We start from the raw sequence: 18,422 nt of genomic DNA, 5'->3' as shown, positions 1-18,422 counted from the left end.
TGCTTGTTTCTCTTCAGTTTATTCAAGTAGTTCCGTTCAATTACTAGCTCATTCAAAGTTGAGATTGGTAGTTGAAAACACTCTCAAACTGCTCAAAGCACGTGATTTTTGCATTTTTATCTTTAGATTACTTTCTGTGACATTTCAACTACTTGTACTGACGAATAAATAAAGGAAAGTCTCTTTGCAGTGTTGTTGTAACTATGTTGGCCCTGAGATATGAGAGAGACAAGTTAGATGAGGCAATATCTTTTATTGAGCCAACTTCTGTTGGTAGAAGGTACAAACTTTCAAGCCACACAGAGCTCTTCTTCAGATCTGAGGAAGAAATTAAAAGTGTCTGAGCTAAATACAATTTGGGTCAGATTGTTAAGCATAAGGGGTAATGCATGTCATAGGAGGCCACCTGAAATGGAGTGGGAAAAAAGGGTTGGATTCTTATGCAAAAGAGGTACGAGGTGGGCCATTAACAGTTAGCAGGCAGGTGTGTGTTACAAATTTTTGTAATAAGCCATGAAACCAATGACCCTGCTAGCTCCATGGTTTTTAGTGTCTAGCAGTGCTATAAATGTGAGTTCCCAGGCTTGCCTTTTGAAGGTGTTGTGGAGGTTTCCACTGAAGAAGAGTATCGAAAGATCAGAAGAGAAGTGATTGCTCAATGAAAAACATTTGCCCGTGGGTAAGAGGGTGTTTTTATCTTATTATTTTTCTGTGTGAATTCACTCAATAAATGGCAAAAGACAAAAGTGTGTGTGTGTGTGTGTGTGTGTGTGTGTGTGTGTGTGTGTGTGTGTGTGTGTGTGTGTGTGTGTGTGTGTGTGTGTGAGAAAAACTGGTTTGTTTCTTACGGTGGGGAAAATTGGGGATGGGGTATTGGAAGACTGGCATCCCTCCTATGGCAGAGCTGAGGATGTGATATAATAAACAAAAATAATTAGCATGACTTGCCTGAGTATCTCCAGTTTGCAGGTTTCATCCTTCAATCCTTCACAAAGCTGCTGCACTCCTGAATATCCCACTAACAACATTGAATCTCCCAGTTCATTTCTCTCCAGGTCCAGCTCTCTCAGAGTCTGATTGGTACTGAGGACAGAGGAAAGATCCCCACAACAACCAGCTGTGAGTATGCAGTAAGACAGCCTGTAGAAGTCAGAGATTTAGAACAGTGTTAGGGTTTGAAATCTTCCTTTTCGCTAGCTAATTTGGGGGATAAAGGAAAATGAGAACTGTCTTATGTTAATTGAACAATAGAGAGAAGCAATGAATGGCAGACACACAAACATAGGCAAAGAAAATGCACTTTATATAGACACATGGAAATCAAACAAAGTAAACCAAGCATCTATATTGGGAATATAAAAAGTATTACAGGAAACTTTTTTTTAGAAAAACCACACAAATAAATGTCCAAGCGGTGATGTCTCCCCATCACCTTCTGGACACTAAAAATAGAAGTGATGCTATTACAGGTGTTTGGAATTGTTTGGAATTGTTTACAGGTGGGGTGGATTAAATCTAAAGAGAGTCCAAAAGAACACTGAGACTCCAAAACCACACCTCTATTTCACCTCCCAGCTGCTGTAAGAGAGCAGTGTCAGATGCTCACTTCTAGCTTATGACAGGGTGTCCCACTTCTTATGGCTCCTTATCTTCACACTCACATGGGTGAGAGTGATGGGGGAGGGCAGAGAACTGTCTTCTCTCTTTCCTACATGCAGTGTGTGGTCTGGGATGTTTTAGTGATACCTCTGACCCAGGTGAACACTCATACCACAAGGCCTGGATTAGCACTGTTGGATCTGGCCTTAATTATCATTGGCTATTTCTATCATTTATTCAAGATTTCAAAACAGTTACATATTTTGGGCCACAGTTGCACCCTTCAGATGTGCAGTGAGGAGAAAGACCTGTTAGTGAACTATTGGTTGTCACCAGAGCCCTCAAGTTTCAGGAAGATCTGTGCTCAGCATTTCAGCCCCAGGAGCACTTATTTCCATAATTACACTTTCTGCACTTTTCTCAGGTCTTTAACATCATTTATAAGATGGCACCCAGCATAATGTTCTACTTGCTATCTGTAATGAGCCACATATACACAGACTGGAGAGTGAAGCAGAACTGCACTTAATGGAAAACCATGAAGGGAACCCCCAACTACTTACACCAGTCTCTGCAGTTTGCAGTTGGGATGTTTCAATCCTTCACACAGCTGCTTCACTCCTAAATCTCCCAGTTTGCTGCCTCTCAGGTCCAGCTCTTTCAAAGTTTGATTTGTACTGAGAATTGAGGCAAAATACTTGCAACCAGAGGCTGTGATACCACAGTCTCCCAACCTGCAACAGACCAAAAAAAAAACAACAGGTGAAATTGTTTGCTTGATTCTCCAAAATTAACTGTATTAATTAATCATAGAATCATAGACTATCAGGGTTGGAAGGGACCTCAGGAGGCCATCTAGTCCAACCCCCTGCTCAAAGCAGGACCAATCTCCAACTAAATCATCCCAGCCAGGGCTTTGTCAAGCCTGACCTCCAAAACCTCTAAGGCTTGGTCTACACTACAGGGTTAGGTCGAATTTAGCTGCGTTAGGTTGATTTTAAAATGAATGCGTTCACACAATCAACCTCATTCTGTCAACTTAAAGGGCTCTTAAAATCGACTTCTGTACTCCTCCCCGGCCAGGGGAGAGGTGCTAAAATCGACCTTGCTGGGTCAAATTTGGAGTAGTGCAGATGCAAATCGATGGTACTGGCCTCCGGGAGCTATCCCAGAGTGCTCCAATGTGACAGCTCTGGACTGCACTTTGAACTCTGATGCACTAGCCAGGTACACAGGAAAAGCCCTGGGAACTTTTGAATTTTTCATTTCCTGTTTGGTCAACATGGTGAACTCAGCAGCACTCAGCAGCACAGGTGACCATGCAGTCCCCTCAGAATCGTCGAGTGTAGAATGTTTCTATGTTCCCCCTATCATCTCCGTCCCTGAGGTTATCACAGATTAGAAGGCAAAAACACCTGAACTTGTGATGACATGTTTTCCAAGCTCATGCAGTCCTCCCGCACTGATAGGGCACAGTTTAATGCATGGAGCATTCAGTGGCAGAGGCCAGAAAAGAATTAAGTGAGTGTGAAAAGCGGAGGCAGGACGCCATGCTGAGGCTAATGAGGGAGCAAACAGACATGATGAAGTGTCTGTTGGAGCTACAGGAAAGCCAACAAGAGTACAGACCCCTGTTACATCCACTGTATAACCGCCTACTCTCCTCCCCATGTTCCATAGCCTCCTCACCCAGACGCCCAAGAACTCTGTGGGGGAGGCTCTGGGTACCCAGCCACTCGACTCCAGAGGATGGCCCAAGCAACAGAAGGCTGTCATTCAAACAGTTTGATTTTTAGAGTGGCTACAACAGGCAATGTGGCCATGTCCTTCCCTCTCCCCCACCCCACCTGGGCTAACTTGTCCGTTATCTCATTTTTTTTTAATTAATAAAGAATGAATGCATGGTTTCAAAACAATAGTTACTTTACTTCAAAGTGGGGAGGGTGGTTGGTTTACAGGGAATTAAACTCAACAAAGGGGGCAGGTTTGCATCAAGGAGAAACACAACTGTCACACTGAAGCCTGGCCAGTTATGAAACTGGTTTTCAAAGCTGCTCTGATGCACAGCATGCCTTGCTGTGCTCTTATAATCACCCTGGTGTCTGGCTGCTCAAAATTGGACACCAGGCGATTTGCCTCAACCTCTCACCCCACCATAAACTCTCACAGATATTATGGAGCACACAGCAAGCAGCAATAACAATGGGAATGTTGGTTGCGCTAAGTCAGCAGACAGCACCAGCGAGCTTTTAAGGTACATGATGGTGAGCTGAGTAGGCTCCATGCTTGCCGCGGTATGGCATCAGCATGAGTAATCCAGGAAAAAAAAAAGACATGAAATGGTTGACAGCCGTTCCTTTCACGGAGGGAATGGCGACTGATGACATGTACCCAAAACCACCCACAACAATGTTTTTGCCCCATCAGCATTGGGAGCTTAATCCAGAATTTCAATTGGCAGCGGAGACTGCAGGAACTGTGGGATAGCTACCCACAGTGCACCGCTCCGTAAGTTGATGCTAGCCACGGTAGTGAGGACATACTCCGCTGATTTAATGCACTTAGTGGGGACATACACAATCGACTGTATAAAATCGATTTCTAAAAATCGACTTCTATAAAATTGATTTAATTTCATAGTGTAGATATACCCTGAGGAAGGAGATTCCACCACCTCCCTAGGTAACCCATTCCAGTGCTTCACTACCCTCCTAGTGAAAATGTTTTTCCTAATATCCGACCTAAACCTCCCCCATTGCAACTTGAGACCATTACTCCTTGTTCTGTCATCGGCTACCACTGAGAACAGTCTAGTTCAGGGGCGGGCAAACTTTTTGGCCTGAGGCCACATCGGGTTTTGGAAATTGTATGGAGGGTCAGTTAGGGGAGGCTGTACCTCCCCAAACATCCAGGCATGGTATGGCCCCCATCCCCTATCTGATCCCCCCGGCTTCTCGCCCCCTGACAGCACCCCCCAGACTCCTGCCCCATCCAACCCCCCCAGTTCCCTGACTGCCACCAGAACCCCTGCCCCTGACTGCCCCCCGCCTCCCCATCCAACCCCAAGCTCCTTTCTGACTGCCCCCCGGGATCTCTGCCCCCTTTCAACCCCTGTGGTCCCTGCCCTCTGACCACCCCGACCCCTATCCACACCCCTGCACCCAACTTCCACCCCGAATTCCTCTGCCCTCTCTCAACCTCCCACCCCCACTCTCTTCCCCCTTACCACGCTGCCTGGAGCACCAGTGGCTGATGGTGCTACAGCCGCTCCGCCCAGAGCACAAGGACAGGTAGCTGTGCCACCTGGCGGGAGCCAGTCATGCCATCATGCAGCACAGAGCACCAGGTCAGGCCGGGCTCTGCAGCTGCGCTGCCCCAGGAGCTCGCAGCCCCACCACCCAGAGCATTGCACCAGAAGCGGAGTGAGCTGAGGCTGCAGGGGAGGGGGAACAGCAGAGGAGGGGCCAGGGGCTAGCCTCCTGGGGCAGGAGCTATGGGGCCGGGCAGGAAGATCCCGCAGGCCGTAGTTTACCCACCTCTGGTCTAGCTCCATTCTCTTTGGAACTCCCTTTCAGGTAGTTGAAAGCAGCTATCAAATCCCCTCTCACTCTTCTCTTCTGCAGAATAAATAATCCCAATTTCCTCAGCCTCTCCTCATAAATCATGTGCTCCACCCCCCCTTATCATTTTTGTTGCCCTCTTCTGGACTCTTTCCAATTTTTCCACATACTTCTTGTCATGTGAGGCCTCATCAATGACAAATAGAGGGTCATGATCACGTCCCTCGATCTCCTGGCAATGCTCCTACTTATACAGCCCAAAATGCTGTTAGCCTTCTTGGCAACAAGGGCACACTGTTGACTCATATCCAGCTTCTCATCCACTGTAACTCCTAGGTCCTTTTCTGTAGAACTGCTTCCTAGTCATTTGGTCCCTAGGCTGTAACAGTGAATGGGATTCTTCCATCCTAAGTACAGGACTCTGCCCAATCCTCTAATTTGTCTAGGTCCCTCTGTATCCTAACCCTACCATCCAGTGTATCTACCACTCCTCCCAGTTTAGTGTCATCTGCAAACTTGCTGAGAGTGCAGTCCAAGCCAGCTTTCAGATCATTAATGAAGATATTGAACAAAACCGGCCCCAGGATCGACCCTTGGAGCACTCCACTTGATACTGGCTGCCAACTAGACATGGAGCCATTGATCACTACCTGTTGAGTTCGATGATCTATCCAGCTTTCTACCCACCTTATAATCCATTTATCCAGTCAATGCTTCTTTAATTTGCTGACAAGAATACTGTGGAGACTGTATCAAAAGCTTTGCTAAAGTCAAGGAATAACACATCCTCTGTTTTCCTCTCATCCGCAGACCCAGTTATCTCATCATAGAAGGCAATTACGTTAGTCAGTCATGACTTGCCATTGGTGAATCCATTCTGACTGTTCCTGATCACTTTCCTCTCCTCTAAATGCTTCAGAATTGATTCCTTGAGGACTTGCTCCATGATTTTTCCAGGGACTGAGGTGAGGCTGACTAGCCTGTAGTTTCACAGATCCTCCTTCTTCCCTTTTTTAAAGATGGGCACAACAGTAGCCTTTTTCCAGTCATCCGGGACCTAATCCGATTGCCATGAGTTTTCAAATGTAATGGCCAATGGCTCTGCAATCAGATCCACCAACTCCTTTAGCACCCTCGGATGCAGCACATCCGGCCCCATGGACCTGTGCTCGTCCAGCTTTTCTAAATAGTCCTGAATCACTTTGTTCTCCACAGAGGGCTGGTCAGCTCCTCCCCATGCTGTGCTGCCCAGTGCAGCAGTCTGGGAGCTGACCTTGTTCGTGAAGACAGAGGCAAAAAAAGCATTGAGAACTTAAGCTTTTTCCACATTCTCTGTCACTAGGTTGCCTCCCCGATTCAGTAAGGGGCTCACACTTTCTCTGTTTTCTTGTTGCTAACATAACTGTAGAAACCCTTCTTGTTACTCTTAACATCCCTTGCAAGCTGCAAGTCCAAGTGTGATTTGGCCTTCCCGATTTCACTCCTGCATGCCTGAGCAATATATTTATACTCCTCCCTGGTCATTTGTCCAAGCTTCCACTTCTTGTCCAAGTGTGACAGGTTCTCCTTTCCAAAGTCCTAGCATTATAGTAATGCTATGAGGATGGTGTGACAGCTGCCCCACAGTTAAGACTGAGTTACACAACAGTTTAGTTTAATAAAAACACTTTTTAAAACAAAGTGCAAGTTTCTGCAGCAGAGCCTGAAAAGAGTTCTAATCTGAATGAACAAATATAAGAGCACTGATGCCATCCAGAATAACACTGAGACTCCAAAACCACACCTCTATTTCACCTCCCAGCTGCTGTAAGGGAGCAGTGTCAGATGCTCACTTCTGGCTGATGGTAGGGTGTCCCACCTCTTATGGCTCCTTATCTTCACACTCACATGGGTGAGAGTGATGGGGGAGGGCAGAGAACAGTCTTCTTTCTTTCCTACATGCAGTGTGTGGTCTGGGATGTTTTAGTGACACCTCTGACCCAGGTGACAACCCACACCACAAGGCCTGGATTAGTGCTGTTGGATCTGGCCTTAACTATCATTGGCTATTTCTATCATTTATCAAAATTTCTAAACAGTGACATATTTTGGGCCACTGGTGTGCCCTTCAGATGTGTTGTGAGGAGAAAGACCTGTCGAGTGAACTGTCACTACAACCTTCAAGTTACAGGAAGATCTGTGCTCAGCATTTCAGCCCCAGGAGCACTTATTTCCATAATTACACTTTCTGCACTTTTCTCAGGTCTTTAACATCATTTATAAGATGGCACCCAGCACAATGTTCCACTTGCTATCTGTAATGAGCCACATATACACAGACTGGAGAGTGAAGCAGAACTGCACTTAATGGAAAACCATGAAGGGAACCCCCAAGTACTTACACCAGTCTCTGCAGTTTGCAGTTGGGATGTTTCAATCCTTCACACAGCTGCTTCACTCCTAAATCTCCCAGTTTGCTGCCTCTCAGGTCCAGCTCTTTCAAAGTTTGATTCATACTGAGAACTGAGGCAAAATACTTGCAACTAGAGGCTGTGATACCACAGTCTCCCAACCTGCAACAGACAAAAAAAAAACCAACAGGTGGAATTGTTTGCTTGATTCTCCAAAATCAACTGGATTCATGAATGTGTTTCAACAGGTTCTCTTTTCAGGAGTTCTAGCACTATAGTAATGTCATGAGGATGGTGTGACAGCTGCCCTACAGTTAAGACTGAGTTACACAACAGTTTAGTTTAATAAAAATACTTTTTTAAAACAAAGTGCAAGTTTCTGCAGCAGTGCCTGAAAAGAGTTCTAATCTGAATGAACAGATATAAGAGCATACAAGCATGTGAGGTGTGTATAATAGGTCAAGGGAGGCTAGCCTCCCCTACTCCAGGCCATGGCCCTGCCCATGCTCCACCCAGAAGATGTGCCCTTGCTCACTATCTCCGCCAAAGCCAGTGGGCACTCAGCTCGGGCAGTGGCTTGGAGCTCAGGGCATCCTGGGTCAGCAGGCGGCTTGGGCCAGTCTGAGGGCAGCCAAAGGCTGCTTGCATCAGCCTGGATGTTGGGCCACTGCTCAGGCCATTCAGTGATCCAGGACTCGGGGCAGCAGGGGCGGGTGGGCCGGTGCTTGGGGTGGTTTGGCTGGGGCTCCAGCACACGCGGGGGGGGGGGGGGAGGCTGCAGAAGGGGCAAGGTAGGTCCAGGGCCTCAGGCATGGTCAGGGGGCTAGCCTCCCCAAAGGGGGGTGCTTCACATGCTGCCCATGCATACAAGTCAACGAGATCTGTAGTTAATAAATTGAACAAATTATCTGTGGTCACCATGTCCTTCCACGATTTCAGAATTAGTAGATCTCATCTTCTCACACCTCATTTCTGCTCGTAGATTTGAAGAGGAAAACAAACTTTCTTGCTTTTTCCACTCCCAATTGGTTTCTCAGCTGTGAATGAAGCAGTCATTGAACTGAACTACTTGAATAAACTGAAATGAAGAAAGTATTCTTTCTGTGCCTGTAAAAGGAACTAATGATGACAAAAGCTGGGTGCTTAGCCAGTGATTTGAACCAGTTTATGTCAACAGTAGCCTCTTCTGCAGGCACACAGAGAATATTTTCTTCATTTCATGAGAACAGCCAGACTAGGTCAGACCAATTGTCCATCTAGCCCAGTATCCTGTCTCCCAACAGTGGCCATTGCCAGGTGCTTCAGAGGGAAGGAACAGAACAGGCAATCATTTAAGTGATCCGTTCACTCCCAGCTTCTGGCAGTCAGAGGCTGGGTAGACTCAGGGCCTGATTAAGGTTATGAGGGGCTTAAGGCTAATACGAAGGAAGGGCCTAAGTATGAATCACACATTAAACAAACAAAAAAAAAAGACATCACACATTTATCTACGTACATATCTATTTATGTAAAATTAACAAGTTTATTCTACTCTCACTACACTCAATTATTCAGACAGATACTTCTGAGTAAGAAGTAGCATGACGGATCTGTCCTTCCTCTTGGGTAGTGGAGTGCTCATCTGTATGAGGATGAACACTGCAGCATTCCCTACTGCTCACCTTTCAGCCTTGTGTTTCTACCCTCAGCTCTCCACACGGCCCACAGGGCAAAGCCAATCCCTGTTGCAGGTGTTTCCCCCAAGCTACGGACTCTACACCACACACCCTGTGTCACTCTGACTGCAGTCTGGGAGGCAGCCAGCTTTTATTATGTAAAAGAAAACCACTCAGGTGTAAAATCCACTTAAGTAGAGGAAGCAAGGCCCCGTCTACACTGGCAGGTTTGTGCACAGTAAAGCAGCTTTGAGCGCTGTAACTCCCGAGGTGCACACACTGCCAAGCCACTTAGTGCACAGAAACTGCACAGATGCAGAGCCCTAAAAAAAACCTCACCCCGATGAGAGGCATAGAGCTTTCTGCGCTGTGGCTCCCACGCAGCGGAGCCAATGCAGACACCATGGTGATTACAGAGCTGCAACTGGCCTCCAGATGGTGTTCCACAATGCCTGTTCTCACCTCTCTGGCCATCGGTTTGAACTCTACTGCCTCGCCCCTCAGTCCCCTTCCTGTTTGTTCAGTGATGCTATGGAACTTGAGGAGAATGGCTGTTGGTTACACAGGGCCTGTAGCGGCGGTCTGTGCTTCTGCTGCCTTTCCTGCAGCTCAGCCATACGCAGGAGCATATCAGTTTGATGCTCCAGCAGTTGGAGCATCGACTCTTGCCTTCTGTCAGCAAGCTGACGCCACCTATCCTCTTCAGCCCGCCAGCTCTCCTTGCATTCCTGTTGTGCTTTCCTGCACTCTGACATCGTCTGTCTCCACGCATTCTGGTGTGCTCTGTCAGTCTGGGAGGACAGCAGTAGCTCTGAGAACATCTCATCTCAAGTGTGTTTTTTTTACCTTCTAATCTTCGCTAGCCTCTGCAAAGGAGAAACATTTGCAGCTGCTGGGGGAAAAGGGAGATTGGTGGTGAAAAATTTAGAGAGCAATAGGATCACTTTCCCGTTAAACCTTGCTTTTCACATTACACAGCTCATGTGCTTTGGTTACAAGGTAGCATTTTGCCTCTTATATTGAGGGCCTGCCAGTGTGGCGTGAGAGATCACTCACGCAGTGCCAGGCAACAGAATTTGGCTTGCAGGCAGCCATGGTAAGCTACAGTCTTTTGGCTTCTTTAACTTTCATAACATGTGGGAATGGTTTCAAACAGCAGCACCCTCATTTCCCATACCAAGCGGCCATTGGGTTGGCCATTTAAAATGGGCTTGCAATTTAAAAGGAGGGGCTGTGGTTTGTGGGTTAGCGTGCAGCACAAACCCAACCCCCTCGCCCACCACGCTATTCGCTGGGATGATCACTTCACCACTCCCCCCACTGCGTGGCTAACAGCAGGGAACATTTCTGTTCAGCCACAGGAAAACAGTCTAGCAGGAACGGGTACCTCTGAATGTCCCCTTAATAAAAGCACCCTATTTCAACCAGGTGACCATGAATGATATCACTCTCCTGAGGATAACACAGAGAGTGACAAGGAATGGATGTTGTCTGAATGTCAGTGAACACCGGAATTTCCGCTCCATCCCCATACATTAACAGACTTTTGCAGTAGCTGTACTGGCCACAAATGCCAGGGCAGATTAATTATTAAACACGCTTGCCTTTAAACCATGTGTAATATTTACAAAGGTACACTCACCAGAGGGCCCTTCTCTGCCTCCAAGGTCCATGAGCATGCCTTGAGTGGGTTCGGGGGTACTGGCTCCAGGTCCAGGGTGAGAAACATATCTTGGCTGTTGGGGAAACCGGTTTCTCCGCTTCCTTGCTGTGAGCTATCTTCATTGTCCCCAAAACCCGCTTCCTTGTTGCGTGATTCTCCATTGACAAAGTCAAAGCACAGGGTTGGGGTAGTGGTGGCTGCACCCCCTATCATGGCATGCAGCTCAGCATAGAAGCAGCATGTCAGTGGCTCTGCCCCGGACCTTCCATTTGCCTCTCTGGTTTTGTGGTAGGCTTGCCTTAGCTCCTTAATTTTCACATAGCACTGCTGTGCATCCCTATTATGGCCTCTGTCCTTCATGCCCTTTGAGACTTTTTCTAATGTTTTGGCATTTTGTTTACTGGAACAGAGTTCAGCTAGCATGGATTTGTCTCCCCATACGGCGAGCAGATCCCGTACCTCCCGTTCGGTCCATGCTGGAGCTCTTTTGCGATCCTGGAACTCTATCATGGTTACCTGTGCTGATGAGATCTGCACTCACCTGCACCTTGTCACGCTGGCCAAACAGAAAATGAGATTCAAAAGTTCGAGGGCCTTTTCCTATCTACCTGGCCAGTGCATTTGAGTTGAGAGAACTGTCCAGAGCAGTTACAATGGAGCACTCTGGGATAGCCAATACTGTCGAGTTGCGTCCACACTACCCCAAATTCGACACAGCAAAGCCAATTTCAGCGCTAATCCCCTCGTCAGAGGTGGAGTAAAGAAATTGATTTAAAGAGCCCCTTAAGTAAAAAAAAGGGCTTCATCGTGTGGACGGGTCCAGGCTTAAATCAAAGTAACGTTGCTAAATTCGACCTAAAGTCGTAGTGTAGACCAGGCCTAGGAGTTGACAAAACAGAGCTATTTCCTGTTGTGTTCTCTGCCCCCCTGAACAAAAAGACTTCACTGAAAATCAGCATCTTAAAAGCACCATTAAGGATCTTTCAAAGAACTGCTGTAGTGACACCCTTCTTACATCAGGTCTGGTGTTTGTTTAAGGCTGGTGTAGAATGAAAGGAGAGCTTCCTGTTTCATTTGCATGTGTAAATCAAGCAGACCTTGTTTATTTTTTTCCCCTTAAAGAGCTCAGAGTTTTGGGGAGGAAATTGAATGAGATTCTGCTTATATGAGGTGTGAAAAAGCAGAAGGGACCAAAATCCATTCTTTGCAAAAATCGGTTCTCCCTGAAGTCAATAAAGCTACCCAGGTGTAACTGTCAACAGGAATTGGTCTGTGTTCTCATTCCCTTCTAGAATCAAGCTAAGTCTACACTAGAAAGTTCAAAGTGCTGCTGTGGCAGTGCTCCCGCGGCAGTGCTCCCGCAGCAGTGCTTTGAAGCATGAATGTGGTCACTGGTGAGCAGTGGGGAGAGAGCTCTTCCAGCACTCCTGGTAATCCACTTCTCAGTGCTCAAAGCTTGTCCACAACAGTGCTTTAAAGCGCTCAAACTTTCTGCGCCGAGGGAGGGGTGGGGAGAGCGTGTTTAACGCCCCTGAGCTGGCAAGCTAGAGTGCTTTAATTTGCCAGTGTAGACAGGGCCTCTCACTCATTCCATGCTTACCCACGATTTTCCACTTGGGAAAGAAGTTAGTTTGAGTTGGGGCAGAAAAATGAGAACTAACTTAAGCTTTATTGAGCTTTAACTTTTTGGAATGAAACTCAAAAGAAATCAAATGTGAGGTACTTTTCTGATGGATTGAGCTGCTAGAGACCCAGCAAATGGACAGAACCCTGTCTTAGACTATTAGCCTGCTAAGAAGTGGATTTAAAATTGTTGAGGGAGAGAAGAGGGAGAAACCTACAACGTTGTGTGTTGAGTTTCCTCCAGTGCTTTTTCAACCCCTTAAAAGTACAAAGTTGTGTTGGCCTGTGGAACTAGGCTGAGTATAAGGAAAGAACTTGGTTGCCTGTGCACCCCAGAACAGAAAACACTTCAATACAGTATTGTACACAGTGCATCATAAATCAGAAACCCCTTGATAGAAGGAGCTGTAAAAGTTAAAGTACTCACTGGTATCCAGAATGGGATGTTTTGTTTTGTTTCTCCTACAAATGTGTGGGAATTTGTTGCTTATATGGAGGTGGGGGAGGGCAATAGTTGCGGCTGGACCTGGACAGAGTGTGTGCAGGTTCTGTGCAAGCTTCCCACCCTACCACTCTGGTACTGCCTCTTCCTCCTGCCAATGGCACTCACCAGTTGTCCAGAAATGGAACCCAGCACACATAGAAGATGGCGATGACAGGCACTAGGACCCAGGACGCAGTGTCCTGGAGCTGTCTGCCAACCTCAGCCGAGGAGAGGGAAGGGGGAGCCTCCTCCTTCCCTGACAGCTAAGCAGAGATCCGGAGAAATCGAGGATGGTGGAAATTGGGGTGGTGGGGACAATGCCTGCTCAAACTACACAAGGCGGGCACAGGTTCCTGTGGTAACTGGATTTTTCATGTCCGGTCACCAGTGTTAATCAAGTACCTGGCTGATGGCAGTGAGTTCTTGCAGTGTGGGAAGCTGCAGACAGGAGGGAATGGAAGCAACAGACTGCTGGCTGAGCTCCTTCCAAACCATAGGGACCTGCTTTGCCTTTCCTGCTAATGTTATTGTCTTCGTCTCTCTGAAACTGGTTGATTTTCATGGTAAACCATCTGTAAACCATTTTAGTAGTCTGGACGGCTGTTATCAAATGCATTATCTTTGTATGGTCCATTGAATGTGAAACAATGAAGATTGCAAACTGTCTACATTTTCTATTTATTAAAGTCCACCTGGCAAAGATGTCTTACAACTTGTCAGCCTGTTTCAACTATAAAAGACATAGCCTGGGAATGATTCTGCATCTCTGGAGTGCTTGGCTTTTGGCAGGGGGAATCCTAAGCAATTGGACAGAGATCCTGAAAAGTCATTTTTGGGAACCCCTGAGGAACATATGAAAAGATTCTGAGAGACTGGCAGATTATTATATCTCTTCATTTTGGACTATATACTCTGATCCAACTAGAATATATTTTATCTGCTTTAACCATTTAATAACTCATTTCTCTTTTCAGTCAATAAATCTTTAACTAGTTTACTAAGGATTGGCTACAGCATTGTTTTTGGTGAGATCCTGAAGAATATTTTGACCTAAGTGGCTAGTCCTTTTGTGACTGGGAGAACCTAACGTGTGGTGAATTTTGCTTTTAATAATCTTTTATCATAAAGTCCAGTTTATCTGGGTGGTAAATTGGACTGGAGAGCTTAAGGGAGACTGTCTATGGCTCCATGGTAAAACTAATATAGTGATCCAGGAGCATACATTTATTGCAGAGTTGGTGAAATCTAAGTATAGACTTCACCATCAGGGCCAGCTCTAGCCATTTCGCTGCCCCAAGCACGGCGGCATGCCGCAGAGGGCGCTCTGCCGCTCGCCGGTTCCACGGCTCTGGTGGACCTCCGGCAGGCGTTCCTGCAGAGGGTCCGTTGGTCCCGCAGCTCTGGTGGACCTCCCACAGGCGTACCTGTGGATGCTCCACTGGAGCCACAGGACCAGCGGACCTTCCGCAGGGACACCTGTAGGAGGTCCACCAGAGCCACCTGCCGCCCTTCCGGCAACCGGCAGAGCGCCCCCTGCCGCATGCCGCCCTAAGCATGCGTTTGGCGCGCTGGGGCCTGGAGCCGGCCCTGTATACCATCAACTGGGGTGTGTTTGCCCTGTTTTCTGACAGTCTGATCTGAGATTAGCACTCCTAGCTGTGAGCCATGCCAGGCAGCGTGATACTGCAATCAAATGCTCTGCCACTGAGCTCTACCCACTTTCAATTCATTCAACTAGTTCAGATCAATTACTAGTTTACTGAAAGATGAGAAATCAATTGGGAGCTGAATGAGCCCTCACACTGCTCAGAACAAATAATTTTCTGAGCTGAGCGACGAACAGCAGAGGCTAACAGAGAGAGTTTGCCTGGGAGTTCGCCTGGGGAGAGCCCACTGAGGCTTTCATCTCGCGGGCTTCTGTGAGTAGCTGCAACAGCTGAGGAAAATCTCAGAAGGAAGAAATTATGGAAGGTGAGCATTCAGCTGTTGTAATCTGCACAGGTTGTGCCATGTTTGTCTTTGTTCCACAGGACAGAAGCGACTTTGTCTGCACAAAGTGCAAGCTGGTCTCCATATTGGAAGAGAAGGTTCGAGGTCTGGAACAACAAGTATCAACCTTGCGTAGCATAAGAGAAAATGAAGATTTCCTGGACAGACGTCAGGATATGCTTCTACGGGCACAACGTCCTGAAGAATCGGAGCAGGCTGTGCAGATGGGAGAAAGGGATGGTGAAGAAATTTGGCAGCATGTGACCTCCAGAAGAAGAAAGAGGAGCGTCCATGTACCAGCAATGGAGATACAGATGAGCAACCGTTTTTATGTTCTTTCCACAGGTACTAATGTGGAGAGTGGACTAGACGGTACATCTGAGAGAAGGGAGCAGAAGGAGACTCCACTGATTGGAAGGCACAAGATGCACTGTACTAGAGATGGGGGTTCCACGACCACCCCTCCCAAGACAAGGAGGAGGGTGGTGGTAGTTAGGGACTCCCTCCTCAGGGGGACTGAGTCATCTATCTGCCGCCCCGACCTAGAAAACAGAGAGGTCTGCTGCTTGCCAGGAGCTAGGATTCACGATGTGAGGGAGAGACTGCTGAGACTCATCAAGCCCTCGGATCGCTACCCCTTCCTTCTTCTCCACGTGAGCACCAATGATACTGCCAAGAATGACCTTGAGCAGAACACTCCAGACTACGTGGCTCTGGGAAGAAGGATAAAGGAGTTTGAGGCACAAGTGGTGTTCTTGTCCATCCTCCCTGTGCAAGGAAAAGGCCTGGATAGGGATCATCGAACTGTGGAAGTCAATGAATGGCTACGCAGGTGGTGTCGGAGAGAAGGCTTTGGATTCTTTGACCATGAGATGGTGTTCCAAGAAGGAGGAGTGCTAGGCAGAGACAGGCTCCACCTAACGAAGAGAGGCAAGAGCATCTTTGCAAGCAGGCTGGCTAACCTAGTGAGGAGGGCTTTAAACTAGGTTCACAAGGGGAAGGAGACCAAAGCCCTGAGGTAAGTGGGGAAATGGGATACTGGGAGGAAGCACGAGCAGGAGAGCGCAAGAGGGGAGGACTCCTGTCTCAGACTGAGAAAGCAGGACAATCAGTGAGATATCTTAAGTGCCCATACACAAATGCAAGAAGTACGCGAAACAAGCAGGGAGAACTGGAAGTCTTGGCACAGTCAAGGAACTATGATGTGATTGAAATAACAGAGACCTGGTGGGATAACTCACATGACTGGAGTACTGTCATGGATGGATATAAACTGTTCAGGAAGGACAGGCAGGGCAGAAAAAGTGGGGGAGTTGCACTGTATGTAAGAGAGCAGTATGACTGCTCAGAGCTCCAGTATGAAACTGCAGAAAAACCTGAGTCTCTCTGGATTAAGTTTATAAGTGTGAGCAACAAGGCTGATGTGGTGGTGGGAGTCTGCTACAGATCACCAAACCAGGGGGATGAGGTGGACGAGGCTTTCTTCCGGCAACTAACAGAAGTTACTAGATCGCAGGCCCTGGTTCTCATGGGAGACTTTAATCACTCTGATATCTGCTGGGAGAGCAATACAGTGGTGCACAGACAATCCAGGAAGTTTTTGGAAAGTGTAGGGGACAATTTCCTGGTTCAAGTGCTGGAGGAACCAACTAGAGGCAGAGCTCTTCTTGACCTGCTGCTCACAAACAGGAAAGAATTAGTAGAGGAAGCAAAAGTGGATGGGAATCTGGGAGGCAGTGACCATGAGATCGTTGAGTTCAGGATCCTGACACAAAGAAGAAAGGAGAACAGCAGAATACAGACCCTGGACTTCTGAAAAGCAGACTTTGACTCCCTCAGAGAACTGATGGGCAGGGTCCCTTGGAAAAATAACATGAGGGGGAAAGGAGTCCAGGAGAGCTGGCTGTATTTTAAAGAATCCTTATTGAGGTTGCAGGAACAAACCATCCCGATGTGCAGGAAGAATAGTAAATATGGCAGGCGACCAGCTTGGCTTAACAGTGAAATCCTTGCTGATCTTAAATGCCAAAAAGAAGCTTACAAGAAGTGGAAGATTGGACAAATGACCAGGGAGGAGTATAAAAATATTGCTCAGGCAAGCAGGAGTGAAATCAGGAAGGCCAAATCACACTTGGAGTGGCAGCTAGCAAGAGATGTTTAGAGTAACAAGAAGGGTTTCTTCAGGTATGTTAGCAACAAGAAGAAAGTCAAGGAAAGTGTGGGCCCCTTACTGAATGAGGGAGGCCACTTAGTGACAGAGGATGTGGAAAAAAGGTAATGTACTCAATCATTTTTTTGCCTCTGTCTTCACAAAGAAGGTCAGCTCCCAGACTGCTGCACTGGGCAGCACAGGATGGGGAGACGTTGACTAGCTCTCTGTGGAGAAAGAAGTGGTTTGGGAATATTTAGAAAAACTGGACGAGCACAAGTCCATGGGGCCAGATGCGCTGCATCCAAGGATGCTAAAGGAGTTGGCGGATGTGATTGCAGAGCCATTGGCCATTATCTTTGAAAACTCATGGTGAATGGGGGAGGTCCCGGATGACTGGAAAAAGGCTACTGTAGTGTCCATCTTTAAAAAAGGGAAGAAGGAGGATCCGGGGAACTACAGGCCAGTCAGCCTCACCTCCTTCCCTGGAAAAATCATGGAGCAGGTCCTCAAGGAATCAATTCTGAAGCGCTTAGAGGAGAGGAAAGTGATCAGGAACAGTCAGCATGGATTGACCAAGGGCAAGTCATGCCTGACTAATCTAATTGCCTTCTATGAGGAGATAACTGGGTCTGTGGATGAGGGGAAAACATGTTATTCCTTGACTTTAGCAAAGCTTTTGATACAGTCTCCCACAGAACTCTTGCCAGCAAGTTAAAGAAGTATGGGCTGGATGATTGGACTATAAGGTGGATAGAAAGCTGGCTAGATCATTGGGGTCAACGGGTAGTGATCAACAGCTCCATGTCTAGTTGGCAGCCAGTTTCAAGTGAAGTGCCCCAAGGGTTGGTCCTGGGACCGGTTTTTTCAATATCTTCATTAATGATCTGGAGGATGGCGTGGACTGCACTCTCAGCAAGTCTGCAGATGACACTAAACTGGGAGGAGTGGTAGATACGCTGGAGGGCAGGGATAGGATATAGAGGGACCTAGACAAATAGAAGATTGGGCCAAAAGAAACCTGATGAGGTTTAATAAGAACAAGTGCAGAGTCCTGCACTTAAGACAGAAGAATCCCATGCACTGCTACAGACTAGGGCCCGAATGGCTAGGTAGCAGTTCTGCAGAAATGGACCTAGGGCTTACAGTGGACGAAAAGCTGGATATGAGTCAACAGTGTGCCCTTGTTGCCAAGAAGGCTAATGGCATTTTGGGCTGTATAAGAATGTGGATTGCCAGCAGATCGAGGGATGCGATCATTCCCCTCTATTCGACATTGGTGAGGCCTCATCTGGAGTACTGTGTCCAGT

At 47.3% G+C, this 18,422-nt stretch overlaps 1 protein-coding gene across 1 annotated transcript in view; it reads right to left on the bottom strand.

Annotated features, from left to right (window-relative positions):
• Positions 1 to 369: 369 nt before the first annotated feature.
• LOC115651213 (NACHT, LRR and PYD domains-containing protein 12-like) overlaps positions 370 to 18,422 on the bottom strand; it is an 86,986-nt gene continuing 68,933 nt past the window's right edge. The window contains exons 10-13 of the mRNA XM_030562166.1: positions 7,541 to 7,711; positions 2,163 to 2,333; positions 949 to 1,140; positions 370 to 406 (exon numbers count right to left, since the gene is read on the bottom strand). Of these exons, the coding sequence (XP_030418026.1) occupies positions 370 to 406; positions 949 to 1,140; positions 2,163 to 2,333; positions 7,541 to 7,711 (571 nt within the window). The remainder of the gene's footprint in view (positions 407 to 948; positions 1,141 to 2,162; positions 2,334 to 7,540; positions 7,712 to 18,422) is intronic.

This window comes from Gopherus evgoodei, chromosome 4 (genome assembly GCF_007399415.2).
Source record: "Gopherus evgoodei ecotype Sinaloan lineage chromosome 4, rGopEvg1_v1.p, whole genome shotgun sequence".
NCBI classification, from domain to species: Eukaryota; Metazoa; Chordata; order Testudines; family Testudinidae; genus Gopherus; species Gopherus evgoodei.
Note: the sequence above shows the minus strand (reverse complement) of the source record. Positions and strands in the feature narration are given on the sequence as shown.